This window comes from Pteropus alecto, unplaced genomic scaffold (genome assembly GCF_000325575.1).
Source record: "Pteropus alecto unplaced genomic scaffold, ASM32557v1 scaffold110, whole genome shotgun sequence".
NCBI classification, from domain to species: Eukaryota; Metazoa; Chordata; class Mammalia; order Chiroptera; family Pteropodidae; genus Pteropus; species Pteropus alecto.
In genome coordinates this window covers 7490503-7510059 of record NW_006431920.1, presented here as the reverse complement: position 1 = coordinate 7510059, position 19557 = coordinate 7490503, and the positions used below count along the sequence as shown (strand labels likewise).

The following is a 19557-nucleotide window of genomic DNA, read 5'->3' as shown; positions in this document are numbered from 1 at the left end:
TCCCAGGCTTCTCTTCGCATGGGGGATCCATGCTTTGGGGCTGCTTTCTCTCTGAGATTAGACGCAGGGAGTTCTGGTCTTAAATTCTTTCTGTTTCACTCCTGAAAGGATTCCAGTGGAGAGAATTGTGAGCCCATTGCTGCAGCATACGGTGTCCAAGGATTGCCAAGAGCTGTGATTGGGCCAATGGGCCGGGAGCCAGTTTATGCGAGCAGTGGCTATGACTGGCAGCCACCATTAGGGTTAGCGTTAGCATCGGTGTGTGGGAGGGGCAGGGTAGTTCTCTAAAATAAATTGAGTCCCTCGTCAGAAGAAGAGGAGAGACAAGCCCCAGTGATATCCTTACTACAGTGACATCATTGCATTTTTCTACTCTTTCGAAGACTCAGAAACTGGATATTGTGTTTGTGGGGAAGGGAGGACTAAAGCAAATCAAAATCGTACTATATTTGTGATGCCCCAAATTAATCAACCTGTACAGTCCTTTGCCTGATAACAATCATCTCTAATATATTATCGGTAAAATTAACCATAATTATTGATTAGTGAATGGTTGTTCCATTATTTTGAACTTGCATTAGCTGAAATGCTGCTCTATTATTTGGTCCCTAAATTGATCTGTGGAATTATATGGATATTAGGTCTTATTTCCTTACTCGTTTATTTTTTTTCCCTAAGTATTGCTTTACTTTTGGTTTGAGTTGGAGAATGTCGAAAAGGCTTCTCAAATATTAAATTATCAGCAGGCCATACAAAACTGTGCTCTGGCTTTGGACAAGAGCATTTTAAGTGTGTGGGGTTTTGTTTTGTTTTGTTTTGTTTTTAAGTTCTTTGAAACTACTTTGAAAAAAAAAAACTTACTTCATACTGCCTTACTTAATATGGAGAAGAAGGCTAATCATAGTATAAATTACACTCTACCAAGCCTTACTTTCTGTTATACCTTGTTGGATGAGTTAGTCACCAAGATAAAAGGGAATTTGCTTGTGTGTCTGAGTATCAGTCATCATGGTTTTATGTACATGTTTTCTCTTTACCTTGGAGAGAAATATTTTTACTCTTTTATAAAACTAGAGAATTATTTCTGGTTTCAAACATAATAAGTACCCATGATGAAACATTCATCTTGTTTTAAAGTTTCTTTTTAAAGCAAAACAAGCCATTGTTAACCACTGTAGGAGAAGTTTAGACAGTCATTTTTTAGGACGATGTAAAGGGAAACTTTTAAGGCATTTTATCTTCTGTATTAGTTGAATAGTTGAAGCAAAACTAGGGCTTAGCACAATTTCCAGCAAGAACTGCTCATTGTATGTATTCCTAACAACAAACATAAACAAATTAATTATTTAGCTTTCTGAACCATCTCTAAAAAGCCACAGTTGGGGCCTGGTTTTCCATCTGTTCTGTAAGTGTGGGGTGAATAGGCTACTGGGGGTGCTCCAACTCTAGAAGGGGAAGCCTTGAGTGCAGCCCGCAGAAGATGGTCAAAGACATAAGTTGGTCAAAGCACTGGAATCACGCAAAGGTCAGAGGTCCTTGCAGGGCAGTGAGCCAAAACCTAAAGGGCTGAAGTAGGCAGGGACCAATACTGGGCCAGTTTGCCTCAGACCAGAAGCCACTTAAATCCTTCCTGCTATAATAGTTGGCCTCTGTCATTCTGTGGCCTCAGAAGCTTTTCCAGTGTGGTGTTTTGTAGACCTGAGGGAGTGTGGCAATTAACTGACAGCCTGATGGGAAGGTAGGGCAGGGAACTCTTTGAGGCTAATGGCTTGGCAGCCAAGACAAACGGACTAGGCCTGCAGCTACAGAGGGGGTCCACTGGGGCTGAGGCAACAGGCGAGGTAGCTCTGGGGAAGCAGGTAGTTTACGTCAATGACAAAGACACAGAAGTACCACTTATATTCCAGATTGCCGAAGAGGGAGCGCAGGTAAATGCTTAAAGACTAGGGTGTATTGAGAACGCATCTACTTTTCCCAAATAAATAAATAAACCTCACTAAGGGACAGAGAACAGATCTGGCAGTACTGTGAGCTGTATCTGCGTTCTCGGTGAGTCCCAGTTACTGGTAAAATAAGAATAAGGGACTGATTAAACCTTCCACAGAAGCCAGTCTCTATTTCTTTCTTTTATTAGGTACTTGCTTTTTGGGTTATAGTAGTGTGTTATAGTTTCATTGAGGGGTGAAGTCTTTCTGTAAGCTTATAATCATATGCCTTCTTACTGGAAAAAACGCCGTCTTCACAGTTAGTGACGTCAACTTTTGTAAAATGAACCAGACCTTCCCACGTAGTCATGTGGTTTTTTAAAAAGATTCTTTAGCCCCTTGGGAAAATTGAAACACAAATTTCTGCTGTAATGCTCGCTGTTGCTATATTCTGAGAAATATCGGCATGCACGCGCACATTATTTTTACTGCAATGCTCTAAGTTATTGCTAGTTTGTCCTAGTGGAACGAAAGGAGACATGACTTGATTTGCTGTGATTCCTCATCTGACCACTGAGCCCTGAGCATAAAGCCTGATTTCTAAGTTCAATCTAGTTCAGTAAACTATTCACCTTCTCAGAAGGCTCATGTTCCCCTTAGAAAAGAAGAACCCTACATATTTAATATCGGTAGCTCAAAGCCACGAGGACAGAAGCAAACCTACGTCCTTCCCACCTTCCACATTCTGCAAGAGCGCTTCTGACTGGTGGAACCTGATTTCCAGAGGCACCAAGGAAGTGTAGTAGTTATTTTTTTCATATCTCAAGTGCAGCGGGAGGTGAGAACGGACACAAGGTGCCAGTTGACCATTTCCATCATGCTTTGGGATCCCTCTTCTCATTGTCATCTGGTTTCTTCTAAGCATACAATGGAAAACCCTGCTTAAGATAATTTTCTACAAGTGGACGTCCTAGGGAAAGCTATGCATATTTTACCAACAGAATACAAGACAAGAATGCAAAATCCTGACGTTTGTTTAATGTCGAATATAAATATTTCTATCTTAGTAGATAAAAGGACACTTGAGAAATTCAAAGTCCTTTAAGTCATCTTGTATTTTAAGGTATAAATAATACTTTATTAGCAGTGAGAGGAAACTGTGCTAGAGGCATATGGTTGGCTATAGTCATGTCTGTCCGTTCCATTAAGTAGTAAGTTCCTTGAGGCTAAAGAATCTTCTGTCTTCATTTTGTATTCCCCTCAATTCCCAACACAGAGCCTGACATAAGTGCACAGTAACTGCTGTGTAGATTGTAATGGATATCATCTGTTATCTGTTCATAAATCAATTTTTCCTCTTATTTCTTCATACTTTATTGAGTGAGATTTGACAAGATTCTTCCATTAGTCTGAATATTGCATTCCTCATAGGAGACCAGGGCAAGTCATGCATCTAATATTTTTTAAACATTATTTTGTTTTACCTGAAAAAAATTTACTTGTGAAAAATGTAATAGAGTGGTGTGACAGGAAATACTGTGTGAGCATGGATGTTCCGTTTTGACCTTCTAGAACTCCTGGAGTTGAATGTGGCAGATGTCACATGGAGCAGTGGTCAGCAGCATGAAACTTAGGGACTCCCTGAGGGACCAGTTCTTAGGAGAGGGGTAAGAATATCTGAAGACGTGCTGCTTCAATGCTTTGTACATTTTCTGTAATAAATGGGACGATGATGTAGCTAAGAGTGGAAAGGAAAGTTGTGCCATTCCTAATGGATTTGAGAATTTCATAGAGAGCCTGGTGCCCAGTTCTTGGATTTAGATAAGTAACATGTGAGAGAGAGAGAGAGAGAGAATGAATGTGTGTGTGCGTGTGTGTTCTGTGCCATTGCATAGGCTCCATCTCCTGGTGACTGTATGAATGAGTGATGTCCACAGTGTCCTCACCAGCCCTGTTCAGCTCCTGCAGACTCCTGCCTATGGCTGATTCAAGAAGTTAGTCCATCTCATGGTCTACCTCTTTTCCTGCTGCTTTCTATTTCTCCAGCATTATTGTCTTTTCCAAAGAACCCTGCCTTCTCAAGATGAGCCCAAAGTAGGACAGCTTCAGTTTTGTCATTTTTTCCCCTCAGCAATGTTTCAGGCTTAATTTGCTCTAGGAGATAAGTAAACACTCCCAGGTGATCACGCCCAGACTACTGTAAATACAGCATTACCAGTACCTCAAAGTCCCCTCATGCCCTCTACTCTGCATCTCCCCCGAGGTACTCACTTCCCAGATCTCTAGCACCATACTTTAGTTGAACTTGACATAAACGGAATTATACAGTGTGCATTCTTTTGCATTGGGCTTCTTTTACTTACAATTTTGTTTGTGATATTCACCCATGTTGTATGTAATTTAAATTCATTTTTATTCTTGTATAGTATTACATGACCATATCAGACCTTATTTATCTCTTTTATTATGGACAAATATTTAGGTTGTTTCCAGTTTGAGGCTATTAGAAATGATGTTATTCTAAACTTTCTATTGTGTGCCTTTTAGAGCACATATGTTCATTTTACTGTTGAGTGTGAATATAGAAGTAAAATTGCTGGGTCGTAAGGTATGTTCAGCTTTAAGGAGTTGTGTTTTCTGCAGAATTATACCAATTTACACACGTACCGGTAGTGTGTGAGAGTTCCAGCTTTCTACATCCTTGTCTCTCCTTGCTAATGTCAGTCGCTTTCATCTTAACCATTTGCTGGGTGTGTAGCAATGATCTCATTGTATTTTTATTTTGATTTCCCTGATGAGTTATGACATTCAGCCCCTTTTCATATGTTTATTAGCCATATAGATAAACTCTTGTGGGTACCTATTTGTATTTTGACCATTTTTATTGGTTTGCTTGTCTTTTTTTATTGATTTATTGGTGATTCATTGTCAAATATATGTATTGCAAGTTTCTTTTCCCATTCTGTGTCTTGCCTTTTTACTCTATCAGTAAGATCTTTAAGTGAACAGAACTTCTTAATTTTAACATTCTCTATCAATCTTTACCTATGGTTCCAACTTTCTCTGTCCTGTTTAAGATATTTTTGCCTACCACAAGGTCATGAAGATATTCTCTTATGTTTGAAAAGTTTTATTACTTATACATGAGACAATTCAGATTTTCTGTTTACTCCTTTATCAGTACAAGTTGTTTTTTTTTTTCCCTAGGAATTTGTCCATTTTATCTCAGTTCTCAAATTAATTGCCGTAATGTTGTTTATAATAGTCTCTCATTATCTTTGCAGGATCTGTAACAATGTCTCTCTTTTAATTCCTGATTCTATATCCTTTACTGATCAGTTTTGTAGAGGTTTATCAATTTGGATAGTCTTTTCCAAGAACCAACTTTTGGTTTTGTTAATTTTATCTAATGTACATGTATTCATTTTCTTTTTATCTTCATCCTCCTTTCAGAATTACTTTTCTCTTTCTAAAGTATTTGAAATAGATTCTCAATCATTGATTTGTAGCCCTTCTTTTTCAACATATTATTTAAGGTACTACATTTCCCTCTAAAAATACGTTTAATTACATCCTACAAGAATTAATAAGTTGTTTTTCATGGTCATTCAGTTGAAAATATTTTCTAATTTTTCCTATGGGTTAGGTAGAATTATATTTCCTAAATTTTCAAAGATTGGGGAATTTTCTAATTGTCATTTTAAAATTTATTTCTAACCTAATATTCCTGTAGTTAGAGAAGATACTATATACAAATTCCATTTTCATGAAATTTGTTGAAATTTGCTTTCTTTCCTCACATATGGTTAGTTTTGTAAATGTCCCATGTATTTTGTGTGATTGTTGTGTACAGTGTTTTATATGTTAGGTCATTTTTTAAATTGTATTTTTTAATCTTCCATATCCTTATTGATTTTTTTTCTGCTTGCTCTCTGAACCATGAGAGAGGTATATAAGTCTTCCACAATGATTGTAGCTTTGTCTATTTCTCCTTTTAGTTCTGTCAATTTTTCCTTCATATATTTTGAAATATTTTATGTTATGTAATACATACAGTTTTTAAATTATCATCTCCTTGATAGCTTTACCATTTTATCATTATGAAATGTCCTTCTATGTGTCTAGTGATGATTCTTGCCTGAAAGCTTACTTTGTCTAATATTAATATAGCATCTCCAGCTTTTACTTAGCATTTGCAAAGCATTTTTCCAGCCTTTTACTTTTGACTTTTCTGAGTAGTATAAAGTTGGGTTTTTGTTTTTAATTTAGGTTGACAATTTTGTTTTTTAGCGTATGTAGTCTATAGCACATAATGTAATCTGATATATTTGGGTTTAAATCTACCATATTACTCTTTATTAACTCTTCCTCTCTTATTCGTCTTTATCTCTTTTTTGGCTTCTTTTGTATTAATCAAGTATTTTAACTCTCCCATTTTCTCTCATCTATTAGTTTGTTATAAAGTCTTTACAGTTCTTTTAGTGGTTACCCAAGGGATTAAAACAAGCATCTTTGGTTTATGAGAATCAAATGCAAATTAGTACCTTTACCCACTCCCTAGGAAGAGTGGGTTATTAAGTAAAATTTAATTCTACATATATTTAAAGCCCGCAAGAACTTATTTTTATTGTTTTATAGTTAATATACATTTAGGTTCATCTACAAAGCAAACCTGTTATTCCTCGTTCCTTCCTACAGTTCTGTTCTTCTATCTGGCATTTCATTCCTTTTGCCTAAATTACTCTGGTGTTTATTTAAGCTTGGTTTTACTGATAACAGATTCTCTCAGTTTTTGTATTCTTCTGGGAGTATCGTTACTTTCATTTTTGAAAGATATTTTTGCTAGGTATAGAATTCTGTGTCATTTCCTCCAATGTCCCTGAACTGGGTGCTTGCCATTTACATGTGCCTACAGTGCGCACTGAATCAGTGTAGCCAGCTGGGTCATACTGGAATTGAATTTCGAAATCTTATGCCTGCCAAGCAAGGGGGCGGGGAAGATTTTAGATTTTACTCTTATAGATGATAGCTCTTCTTCTCCGACTGGGTACTTGTATTGCTCATGATTTCTTCCCTTGCACTATGTCTTTTTTCTCCATCTTTTTTTTTTTTAACCACAACAACAGTTAATGTGGATTTTGACAATAAAACAAATATGTAGGTTTCAAAGAGCTTTTGTCCTTTTATTGTTTGGGGATCAGTTTTAAAATTCACAAACCATTGATTTGCAAAATTCTTTTTGTTGCTGTAACCCTCCATCCCAAATCAGATTGAAAAGGGAACCAACTTCTCAACAGAATTAATATCCATCCATCCGTTCTTTGTGGTGCTGATTCAAGAGGAGAAATTCACCTTGAGGGATTTAAAGAGTTGAGCTGACCTGTGGAGAGAAATCATAATATCTATCTAGCCACAAAGGGCTAATGGACTGTTTACCCACCAGCGATAAAACCGCCTGAGAATTCGTCTCATTACTAAAGTATATCCTATTAGTGGTGTGAACACTTGATCAGGGCACAGCAGACAGATGTAGAAGAGTGAAGTAGCTGCCTTGTGTCTTATTCTCTGAATATCAGCTCAAGGTCTTGAACTTAATTTTAATCTCAAAAGGTCTGTGTTTGTCTGTGGGAATGGTCCTTAAAAACATGCTCACTTGAGAAAGGAAATAAACGCTTCACGTATCAGATTTTTAAATGCGCACAGGGCTTCCTGTAAGTGCTGTACTTTGATATTTTTAAACCCCTGAAATTTCCATAAAATTATGTACATAGGTCTATGGCAGTTTGGTTTCCACACCATGGCCCTGAGCTCTCGCCACCTTTGTGAAAACAAAGTCTCACCCAGGGACCACAATCTCGTACCCCACTGTATCTTGGATCTCATTTCTCAAGTTTAATAAAGGTACGTTATTTCCCTTCTTCTCACTTGACACACGCTAATAACAAAAAAGTCACAATCTCTGTAACCAAAGTCGTCAAGCCTCATCAAAGACCTTGTGAAGGCCGCTTTTGGCATCACTAGACAATCTGCAAAGCAGGACTGATATTTTTTAAGTATCCAGCAATCTCCAACTCCTAGAGTGATCCAAGGACAGCACAGTGTCCCCCCAGGGAGTTCTGTTTTGGCACAGGGAGCCAGGACTTGAGGGTTCAAGCACACATTCCCAGGGGCAGGGTTAAAAGACTGGGACGGATTTACTTTTGCTCTCAATGCGAACTCCCACATTCACCAGGTCTACAAAGAATTATACCTCTTTACACACAAGCGTTTCTACATCAGAATATCACTTTTAAAAGCTGTACTATCACTTTCAAGGATGGTACTCCTATAATTCAGACGTTTTTAGTCTCTTATTTGTGTTTCAAAAAAGCACTCTGAAAACTCAGACCTGCCATGTTCAGCACAAAGACCCCCACGTTGGCCTCTGCGATTTAGCGAAGTGAGATGGTCTTTGCCATTCATGGTGCGGTCCCCTGACCACAGCCTCAGCGTCACCTGGGGGCTTGTTAGAAATGCAGACTCTCAGGCCCCACCAGACCTACTGAATCAGAACCTACATTTTAACAAGCTTCCCAGCAAATTCTAATGGAAGATATTGTTTGAAAAGCATTAAAACGGTCTATACTCAAATACGGGGGTAATGCCAATTGAATTTCAACTTGCATGAGCCTGTTCAACAATTACATCATGTCGAACATGACTTTCTTCTGTTCTCTTGTTGCTCAGAGGCCCCTTTGCCCACCCAGATTTGAGAAAAATTGCTTAAATGTTTGACAGTGTCTTTTGTGTCTTCCAGCAGATTGCCCTTCTCTGTACTTGTCATTCTTACAAGCTGCTTAGCAGTTGTCAAAGATGATGTTATAACCTGCCTGGAAGCTTGTTTGAGCTAATGTCATAATCCTCTTGACCTGCCAAGCCCTGTGATTCATTATAGCTAGACCTGTTCATATTAATGCGAATTGTGGGTGGGGAAATTTTGTCTGTTTCATCAAGAACTACTGTTTGGACTTGTTAGAGTCTGTGAAGCCAAGATAAGCAAGTGATTATTTCCTAAATCATGCTGTATATGGAATAAAAGTTAGAAATATATAGTATACTTAAATGTCTTTCTAGTTAATATTATAAAAGCATGTGATAATACTTTATTATATCATCACATTAAGAAACACAAAACCTGCCTTATTTACTTTTTTTTAGCACACCAGTGCTGTTAAGTGAAAATATACAAAAGAAAACAAGGTAAAATTGTAATTATTGTTATATGGAATATGCATATTCAATCATCTAGGATAGTCATATGAATAAACATTAAAATAATTACCTACTTGCTAAAGTATAAACTTTAAATGATAAAAATCATGACTTTTGCCCACATATAAAATGAATAGGTGTCAAAGATTTTCTTCGACTCATTAATGAGTGAAGAAACTAATGAGATGTAGAAAACAATATATTTAGACAATTTAATAAAGAAATGTTACATTAAGATTGCTGGGTTATATACCACACTGGTTACTGTCCTATAGGACAGCAAACTGTGACCTTTGCTACTGTCATTGTCATTAGACAGAAATTACTTGCATTCCTACCCAACAGTAACGTATCTGCTGTCACTTCACTAAGTCTGAGACCTTTTATCTATAGTGAACAGGGAGTCGGAAAAATACTTTCTCTTCCTTAACCCTTGGGTGGCCTTTGCCCCTATATGACATTAAAAGATTTTTTGCCTTACAGCCAAGTTTTATATAATTTCTCTTAACACACTTACAGAAAACCTATTTTTGTTGAGAATGTCAACATAATTTTTAATAAACGTTTATTTTAAACGTATACTCAGTATCCAAGCAGGCATTTATTCTCAAGTTGCGGGAATTGAAAGCTGGCCTACTTTTTTCCTGCCTCATATAGTTAGCTTCAGTGAGTTTTCAGAAAGTCTTTTGTAAAGTCTTCTCTTTATAACTGTAGATTTCCATGCCTAGCGCTAGGACTGTGCACAGATCACTGAAGTAACTCACAAAATAGCCACGACACAGAAAGGAGGGGCATCGGTGACAGGGTGCCTGCACAGACCCCTGAGGATCAGGAGAGTCCACCGCCTATGCTCACACCACGTGGCGAGGTAAACCTGCTTCCTGCCTTTAACTCATCCCTGTCGACACCGGTGTGTTTCAATAGGAAATTAATATTTTCGAACTTACGCATTCACTCTTTCTCCCTCATACATATGCTAATTATATAACATGGAGGTTTCTCCCTGTAATCATTTATATTCATATTCATGAACAGGGTTGGCTCCGCCTTGCCATTTGGCTTCTATTGAATCTCATCTGCATTATTCACAGAAATTGAATTAATTCTGAGCTAGCCTGGAAAAGAATAAGTATTCTGAGTGTGTTAACTAGGAAACATTGATCTATAACTCAAAATTATTTTCTAGAATACTCATAAGGTTTTGGTTTTTGTTTTTGTTTCTGTGTTTTTGGGAGGTGTCGATGTTGTTGTTTCAGTTTGTTTTAATGTCAGAGTCCACTCACATTCAGAGCATTCACTGCATCTATAAGGAAGTGGGTCTTGGCTTTTCCTCTGCTCCTGGCTTCAGCCCCTCTGTGAAGGCAGCCAGGGCCAGAGAGGACCTTTCACATTCTCAGCAGGGTACCTGGCAGAGGGGAAGATGCCAGAATCATAGTTTTCAGCATAAATGGCTCCAAGATCTGAATGCATTCTTTCCTAACAATTGAGCGAATGGATTCTTTCTAGTTAGCTAATCTGTGCTGTGCTGTGCTGGTCTGCTCCAAAGCATTCTTCAGTGAAGATGTTTAGAGATAGAATGTAAATTTGTTGCTGTAAACTGCATGTGGGAATGCGATGTAGGGTCAGAATTCACAAACGCTGGGAGTTCTCAGGGTTAGGGCCTGCTGTTGAAATGTCTAGTGATGTTTACCAAAAGAAGGGCTGTTTCTGTTTGGCTAAGAATAAAAACACTATTTTATGTGTTTATATAAGCATTCTCTAAAATTCGTTCTGATGCTTCGAGTAGCTCTATTAGCATTCTTCTCTAAACAGTTTAGAGAGCCTGTCATTGTTTTCTGTAATGAGATATAATAAATCTCAAGCTTTTATCTGAATGCTGAGTTTCATAACTGAAAATGACAATAGATAGAAAAATCAAAGGGATTTAGATCTTTCTGCATTTTAATTTTGTGAAATGTTAGTTTCGTGCAGTGATTTGAATTAAAGATTGATTATATTTCGAACGATGTGCTGTTTGTTGGGTAGCCCTGGCGATGTTTATGTACCTCTGTTCTAAATGTTGCTTACGTCATGGAGGAGTGATATGCTGATTATCATATAGCTTCTTGGGGGCATTTTATTTTGTTTTGGCATGACGTGGAAATTTATAAGCAATAGTTATTTCTATTTTCATCTATTTTGAAGTATTCTAACATCCTGATTTCTCCTTGATTACATTTTTATTATGATAAAAATAATAGGCCTTGATTGTAGAAAATTTAAAAAATACTGCAAAGCATAGAGAAGATCATCCTCATCTGTAAGATCCAAACAAAAAACTACTCAACATTTTAGTTTATTTCCTTCTGATATTTAGTTTATTTCCTTCTCCATGCATGCAAGTATCTACTATGTAAAATTAGGATCATCCTTTATGTAAGTTTGTGTTCTGCTTGATATATCTCACTTCTGATTGGTTGCTTTGAAACTTAAAAGAACGAGGCCGTAGAAATGCATTTTTTCAAATGGAAAATGTTCATGCTATATTATTAAATTAGAAAGCATTATGTGTTTTTTATCTCATTTTTGGCGTACCGTGCCAAGCACATGACTTGTCAGTTCCAAAGAAATCACTTCATAATTTCAAATTTGCCAAAATCAAAACAGCATATCCAGTTCTAAAATGAAGATTTGGTGAGCTGTTATAGTTTCTGTGATTTTAGTAACTTGAAAAAATTAATGTAAAAAGTTGTTCTTAAATGTTCAAGTGCTACAATTTTTATTTTTAGAAGCCGTTTAGAATAGTTTTATTCTTAGAAACTTAGAGCCCCAACTTAGAAGTCTCATCAGCAATGGTTCAAGTATTTTCTTTACAAAAATGCCTAAAAATGCCTTCATTACAATATCATCTTTTATGGCTGAAAATCTAATTGTGTGGGTAGAAGGAAAAAACTCTATACCAGCAGCTGTGTTGGCTAAAATTACTTTGGCCTCAAATGCTGGGGCTGTGAACCAAAATAGTCCACCCTCTTGATGCTTTGAAGATGAACAGAATTAGTTTATAAGGAATAGTCTAGTTTGATAACTGAAATTACAAAGGAAGACAGAAGAAAGGTGAATTCAGTGGGTATTAAATATTATGGATATTCAGGATAAGAAAAAGACGTTGAATTTTCCCAGTCACTATGACTCAATGTCTGCTACATGTTAGGCACTGCACTAGGAAGTTGGAAGAATAATGCAAGAGACTTGTCTTTACCGATTAGTTTTATAATCAACTCAGGGGAAAGCATGTGGACACAGAACCTGCAGCAAAGGCACTATAAGGGAATGGCCTTCTGAGTGATATTAAGCAAGCACCTTCCCATTCAGTTCAGGGAGAGGTTATTTCCAACCGTGGTGACATGTGGAGATGTTTTAGAAAGGAAGCAGCTTTTGAGCTGAGCCTTAAGTGAACTGATATGATCTCGTTAAGTAGAGACAGTTAAAGCGTGCTGTATATAAAAGGAATGCAAAAACCATGGCGATGAAATTGTCCTCAGCATATTTGGGGAAAGCGAGTAGACCTACTTGACTGTAGCGGAAAGTTCAAGTTGGACAGTAGTGAGAAAACCCTGGAATGCTAGCTTAGCTAAACCCATCTCATGCACGACTCTGACTCTCACTTGGTAGGTGAGTGTCTCTCAGTTTTCTATTTCAGCTCGTTCCATCAGCATTTCCTCAGAGTGTTAACATGCAGACTTCTGAGCCTCACTTCAGGTCAGAGAACCAGAGGGCAGCTGCTTGGAGCCTGCATTTTCAAATCTCCCTGGGCGATTCTAATGCACATTAAAATCGGGGAACATTTGTTATTGAAACAGCCATCAGGAAGGCAGTCAGTGAATGCCTTGGGGCAAGAGAATGGCAGGCAGGAGGTGAAATGGAGATCTGAACTCTGATCACAGGAAGCAGGAGTGTGTGGATGAAGGAGGAGCCTGTGGAATGCGCTGACTGGTGGTGATGGGTGGGGAGAGGAAGGAGCAGTCAGATATCACCATCGGGACTCTGCGCTGCTTTGGCAGGGAGCCTGGGGCGTCACCAGCAGAAATATGGATAATATTTGAATTTCTCTGAGTACCTGCAGGATCACTCTGAACCTCCAACCCTCTGCAAAACCCCCTTAACAGAAATGCCCCCACAAAATATTTCTGGAGTTTTCCAAGGGAGTCTCACATGTGCCCATGAAACAGTCTGAGCCCCCTAGCGCCACCGTTGCTCTGTCCGATGCCCTGGTGTCAGGTCACTTTGCTGGGTCCCTTCCCCTCTGCCCAGGCCGTGACCTTGGGTGTCTTGGTCTTGTCCATGGCCCTCCAGGCCCCGCAGCAACCTGGCGTTGGCAGGAATTGCCCGCCTGCTGGTCTAGGGGATGCTGCTGTCGCTCTGAGTACCACAGCGACTTCCCAGTGCCAGCACCCATTCCCACTGATCTGCATGTCACCCGCATCTCTCCAGCTGTCTTCCCAGGGAAAGCAAGTCAGTGCCCATGACTGTGATTCAAGGGCCGAAGTAAATGACGCAGGTGCTCTGCCTTCATCCTGCCGGGTGGTGTGAGAAAGTGCCCATGTGGACCGGTGGTCCTCAGCCTTTTTGGCACCAGGGACTGATGATCCTATGAGAATCTAATGCCTGAGGATCTGAGGTGGAGCTGAGGCGGTGATGCTGGCCCTGGGGAGTGGCTGCAAACGCATAGGAAACTACTCTCTTGCCCACTTCTTGTTTGTGTAGCCCGGTTCCTAACAAGCCACAGACCAGTACCGGTCCACAGCCCAGGGGTCAGGGACCCCTGGCCCAGGGTATGAGAAAGGGTGGATTCTTTCTTTCTTTTGGAGAGCCCTCTGCCAGAGAGGTTTCAAAGCAGCCCCTAGCTCTGCATTTTCTAGACTGAGGCAGAATGACTTTCATCCCTGCCTTCCTTCAGGGCCAGACGTGAAGTCCAGTGAGGCTGCCAGGGGACCATTCGAGAGGCAGCATCTTCTCCCCCGGCTGAGAGATGAGAGGCTATTTGGGGTGTTGAGCTCATTGTGCCTGGCTCTCTGTCTTCCCTCAAACTGCATCTTCCTTTAAAGCACGCAGACAAGATGCTCTCAGTCCTCAGCAGGTGACATTTGGCAGGCCACCCCTCCCCGCATTCACCATATATGCTCAGTCCCCTTCAGAGGACAGTGCCAGGCTCGCCTGGGATCCCCACTTCACATGGGAATTGAAAGGCAGATCCCGTTTGGAAAGACTTCTCTTTTACTTATATTTTTTAAGGAGACAACATGTTTACCTGACATAAAATGCAAAAGGCGCCTGAAGGTACCGTGTGTTCAGGTAAAAATGATTCTATGTTCTCCCACCTTTTTAACGCTCCACGTCAGAGCCGCCTCATCCTCTTCCCCGCTGCAGAGCGGCCCATGTGTGACCGTTCACACCTTGGTAGATTCGGCCGGTCTCTGCGGGTGGAACTTGGCGTGTTTCCAGTCTCTCGCTATTACGAGGAAACTGCAGTGGATGACTTGTTAATGCCTCATTTCAGACGTGGGCAGGTGTATCTCCACGGTTCACTCCCAGAGCGAGGTTTTGGGTCAGAGGTTAAATGAACATGTCATTAAAAAAAAAATATTGCCATGTTTCTCCCCATAAGGACGGTGCCACTTTGCGTTCGTGTTATTAATGGACAAAGTGTCTTATTACCCACCCTGTCCCGTCATCAGAATGTCGAATCTCTGGGTTGTTGTGAAAGCAGGTAGGTGAGGGGGCATCCTCTCACCTGTGTGGAGGGGAGGGTGGAAGGCGACACACGAGGAATCTCTTAGTGTCCAGCACAGTGTTTTCCACGCAGCAGTAGACACGCCAAAAGTATTATTCGGTGGCAAAAAAGTAAAAAGAGCCCACCAGCTTTTGAATTTTTGTTTGAAATGGAATTTCTTTTATTTATTTTTTTAATTAACAGTAAAATGGACCACCACCCTGAAGAGTTCCATCAATGCCCCCCAAAACTCCCATGTGCTCCCCCTTTGTCGTCACATGTCCCCCACCTCTAGACCCTGGCAACCACTGGTCCAGTTCCTCTCACTATAGTCGTGTCTTGTAGAGAACTTTGTATAAATAGAACCATACGGCATGTAGCCCTTAGAGATCAGCTTCCTCTGCTCCGCGTGATTTCCTGGAGATTTCACCCCAGCCGTCGCGTGCATCAGCACCTGGTTGCTTTCTATTGCTGAGGAATATTCCATTGTGTGCTTGTCCCAGTTTGCTGACCCATTCGCCCCGTGAATGCCACTGCGGTCATTCCCAGTTTGCGCTGATTGTTAGTAGAACTGCTGTCAACGTGCATGTACTGATTTTTTTGTGTGAACATAAGTTTCCATTTCTCCTCAGTATAGTCTAATTTTCACTTATGACGAAGTTTAGGCACATTTTCGTATGTTTAAGAGGTATTCATGTTTTCTTTTCTATAAGCTGCTCGTTTTCCTTTAGTCATTTTTCTTCTTGGTTGCGGGTGATTTTTATTTTGGACAAGTTGGTTTAGGGGGCTAATGGGACATCTGGATGGAAATGTCTAGCAATTCATTAAAAAAAAATACAAGACTGAAGTTTGAGAGAGAGATCTGAAGACATAGGTATGAGTGTCCCACTGATAGAGAATGAAGAGACAAAGCCACGGACCCAAACAAACTTCAAGGGAGAAAAGACACAGGGCTCGAAGACAGGATCTATGGAAAGGCTTGGGATGTGGGAAGAGGAGAGACTTCTTAGGGGTCAGAGGAGAGCCAGGAAGCTCAGGGTAACATTAAGCTGCATATTAGAGGTGTTTTCCAGATTTTCTACAATGCACGTGTATTACTTTTTCGGCATCGTTCAGATTTTCCAATGCGTTGGGGGAAATGTGGAAAGTTTTCCATCTAAACTTTTAAAATAATGGACATAAAACTTCACAGCAAACTCCTCATTCTCTGACTTAGATGTATTTGTCTATTAATTATATCGACTTCATCTTCTAATAAATTTTGCAGTGAGGATACTAAAGAAAGCCGAAAATGGATGACATTAAGGGGTTAAAGATATTTTAAACAGGCATTTAAGGAAGGAAGGAAAGGAGAGAGAGAGAGAGGGGATGAGGAAAAAGGGAAGGAGAGAGGGAGGAACAGAGGAAGAAAGAAAACCACAATCCAAAATGTTCTAAAGAAGAATTGATTAAATCGAGCATGGTCCGACCGCTCAATGAATCGGTGTGCACAGTGTTTGCAATTCTGTCACTGGAGATGGAGTGGGGCCAAGGCCGGCATGATGGCGCGTTGGCACCACCCCATTTAAAAGGTCTTCTCAGACCACCCCACATAAACAAACCCTGTAAGGAATGGCGTGGCCACTGCTCCCCCAAAAGCTAACTTCCTCTTCCAGCCAGCTGCAGCCCCAGCCCCTCCCCGCCTGCCAAGAAAGGAGGATGCCACCTCCGTGAAGATTATGACAACGCTTGTCATGTAGCGGTAAATCAAAAGTAATAGACTGAAGGAACCATGCGATTATAGCTATGCATTAAGAAAACAAATATAGGATTTATTCCCCAAACAACAACAAAAAAAAAACTGGAAGATAATACACAACGCGAATAGAGTGATTGTTGTTTGTATTTTTCCTATTTTCAAAATTTTTGCGACGTTACATTTTGTTAACATGTATTGTACAATAAAACAATGTCAGTATTGGCATTTAAATGTCAAATCAATCATATTCGACACCAAATTATATTTGCATATGGGGAGACACTCATTGGCTCATGGCCTGCCTTTGTCTCCTTCCCGCAGGATGTGCTGGGTGGCGTCCTGATCACCGCGGTCCTCATCGTCCTCACCTACCCTGCCTGGACCCTGATCGACCACCTGGACTCGGCCAGCCCTCTCTTCCCTGTGTGTGCCATCATCGTGCCATTCTTCCTGTGTTACAATTACCCCGTGTCTGATTACTACAGCCCCACCAGAGCGGACACCACCACCATTCTGGCCGCTGGGGCTGGAACCACCATAGGATTCTGGATCAACCATTTTTTCCAGCTCGTGTCCGAGTCCACGCAATCTCTCCCTGTTATTCGGAACATCCCATCGCTCACCACCGACATGGTAGTGTTAGGTCTGACCAAATTTGCTGTGGGAATTGTGTTGATCCTCCTGGTCCGTCAGCTTGTACAGAATCTCTCACTGCAGGTGTTATACTCGTGGTTCAAGGTGCTGACCAGGAACAAGGAGGCCAGGCAGAGACTGGAGATCGAAGTGCCTTACAAGTTTGTCACCTACACGTCTGTCGGCATCTGTGCGACCACCATTGTGCCAATGCTGCACAGGTTTTTGGGATTACTCTGAACCTCGAACAGTTGGAAATTAACCCACTGGACAAGGGCAAAGATACTGAGTGGGGCAAGTCTTGACAACACATTTTTCTTAAAAAAAAAAAAAAATCCTAAAGTCCTGTCTGTTTTGCTAATATCTGTGATAAATGCAGCTGCTGTAGGAAAGGAAAAATTGCCTCGTAGTCACTGTTAGGATGTAGGAGTCACGCTCCGGGGGAAGCCAGGCTAAAATCCACGGTCAAGTTCTCTACGGTCTCCCTACTCTGTCTGTTAACTGGGACTTTGGACCAAATCATGAATCGGCAGGAATCGTGGCCTGGATTTTAAGAACGGCCACCAGCCCCACCAAGCTCTGGAGAGATGGGCAGGATCTGAAAGACTGGAGGTCGAGCATTTCTTTTCAGTTATGACCTTGCCCAGCACTGAGTCCCATTTCCGAAATTGGAACTTAGGGCCGGGAGAGAGGGTGGAGCCATGTAAAACTGCGTCCCTTTGATAGGGTGACTTTCTTGTCATTATGATGAAAGTGACAGGCCGCCCGCTCGAGTGGTAAGAACACAGCAAACCTCCCTGCAAAGCCATGAAAGGCGGGGGTGAAGCCACAAGGTCACGGGCAATTGCCTGCTTCCCTCATACAGCCCCGTCTCCGCAGGCGTGGATACTGAAATGGGGTTCTGCTTCTCCTCGTTTGTGCATTCACAAGGCTCCAGGTACCTGCACGATGCTCTTCTGATTCATGAAACCAACTGGCTGCTCCCGCCACACCAGGAAGATGGGGTCAGCCTTCATCCACGGCAGGTACCTCTGGGCTTCTCTGTCCTGCTCTCCCGCTCCGGGGATAAGTCCTCTCTGCCCAGCGTCAGCTCGTTTGTTTGTTCCTTGCAAACTGAGATGGCATCGTCGTCTGCATGGGAAAGTGGATCAGCAAAAGAACCGATGAACAACCCTCCCGGGGCCTGACCAAGAAGGACTAGACCTTGGGTCATCGCCCGATCCTGACGAGGCCTCCCTGACATCGCTCCTCCATTTCTCAGTTATTTCCTGTAAATCCTTTTTTCATCTAGTAAATAGAATCAGGGGCTCCCTTTACCCGCTTCCCACCTCTTATCTCCTGCCCATTCTAAGGGTAATTAATGCAAGAATAACGTCAGCCTCTTTTGGGAAAACAAGCCAACCAAACGACCCACCTTTACACTGGGGCGAGTCCTCAGACTGGCTCAGGAATGCAGCCACAAGGCGAACCCCGGGGGTGGGGTTCCCCCACTTTCCTGCACAGGGCTCCTCCTCTGTTATTAACAGTATGGAACAAGTAGCGACAAGTAGTGTAAATATGTCATTGACAAAGTATTTTTTGCGGTCCACTGCCTGAGCCACTGAAGCGGTGATTTATAATCTTAACACATCATCACTATGCACACACTTAGGGGAAAAATTAGCCTGCCTCGAAAGTTAGGCTCTTTACTTCTGCATCCAGTGTGAAAACTGAAACCACGTCCGCCCCGACCTCGAGTATGTCCCCTGGCCTTACTGCTGGGATGATCGTTGCTCTTTGACTTAGTGCTCCAGTTTCCTGAGATGAATCATTTTTAGTAAAACATCCTGGTTTTCCTTCACATTCTTCTCACACTTTTCATCATTAGAAGGCAGAAATGGAAATGGCCTGCTGTTTGAGTATTTTTACATCCAACTGCCTAGGATTTGCTGCATTATGATAGCGGGGTGGGCACCTGGGGAGAGCCCAGCATACAGGCACCCCCCCACCCCGGGCCCCTCCCTCACCCCCACCCTGTTCAGTAAATGAGGCACTTTCCTGTGACTCCTTCCCCCTCAACCAGAGATCGTAGCACTGGACAGTTACGTGAAATGATTTCAGTTGATTTTTCTGAAGCCAACAGACAAAAAGATCATTCTTCATTTGTATCTTTTGAAAAGAGGATCTGTAATTGTTGTCACAGCAGTAGGTATTGGCGATTCACTTGTGCGCTCACCTGCACAGAGTATAAAATTTTTACTGCCCGTCTCTTTTAAGTTCCA

General features: G+C 41.2%; 1 protein-coding gene across 1 annotated transcript in view; it reads left to right on the top strand.

The window, feature by feature from the left end:
- Positions 1 to 18610, top strand: part of SGPP2 (sphingosine-1-phosphate phosphatase 2) — an 89423-nt gene extending 70813 nt beyond the window's left edge. Inside the window, exon 5 of the mRNA XM_006906672.2 lies at positions 16985 to 18610. Within this exon, the coding sequence (XP_006906734.1) occupies positions 16985 to 17536 (552 nt within the window). The 3' untranslated portion in view covers positions 17537 to 18610. The remainder of the gene's footprint in view (positions 1 to 16984) is intronic.
- The last annotated feature ends 947 nt before the right edge of the window (positions 18611 to 19557 follow it).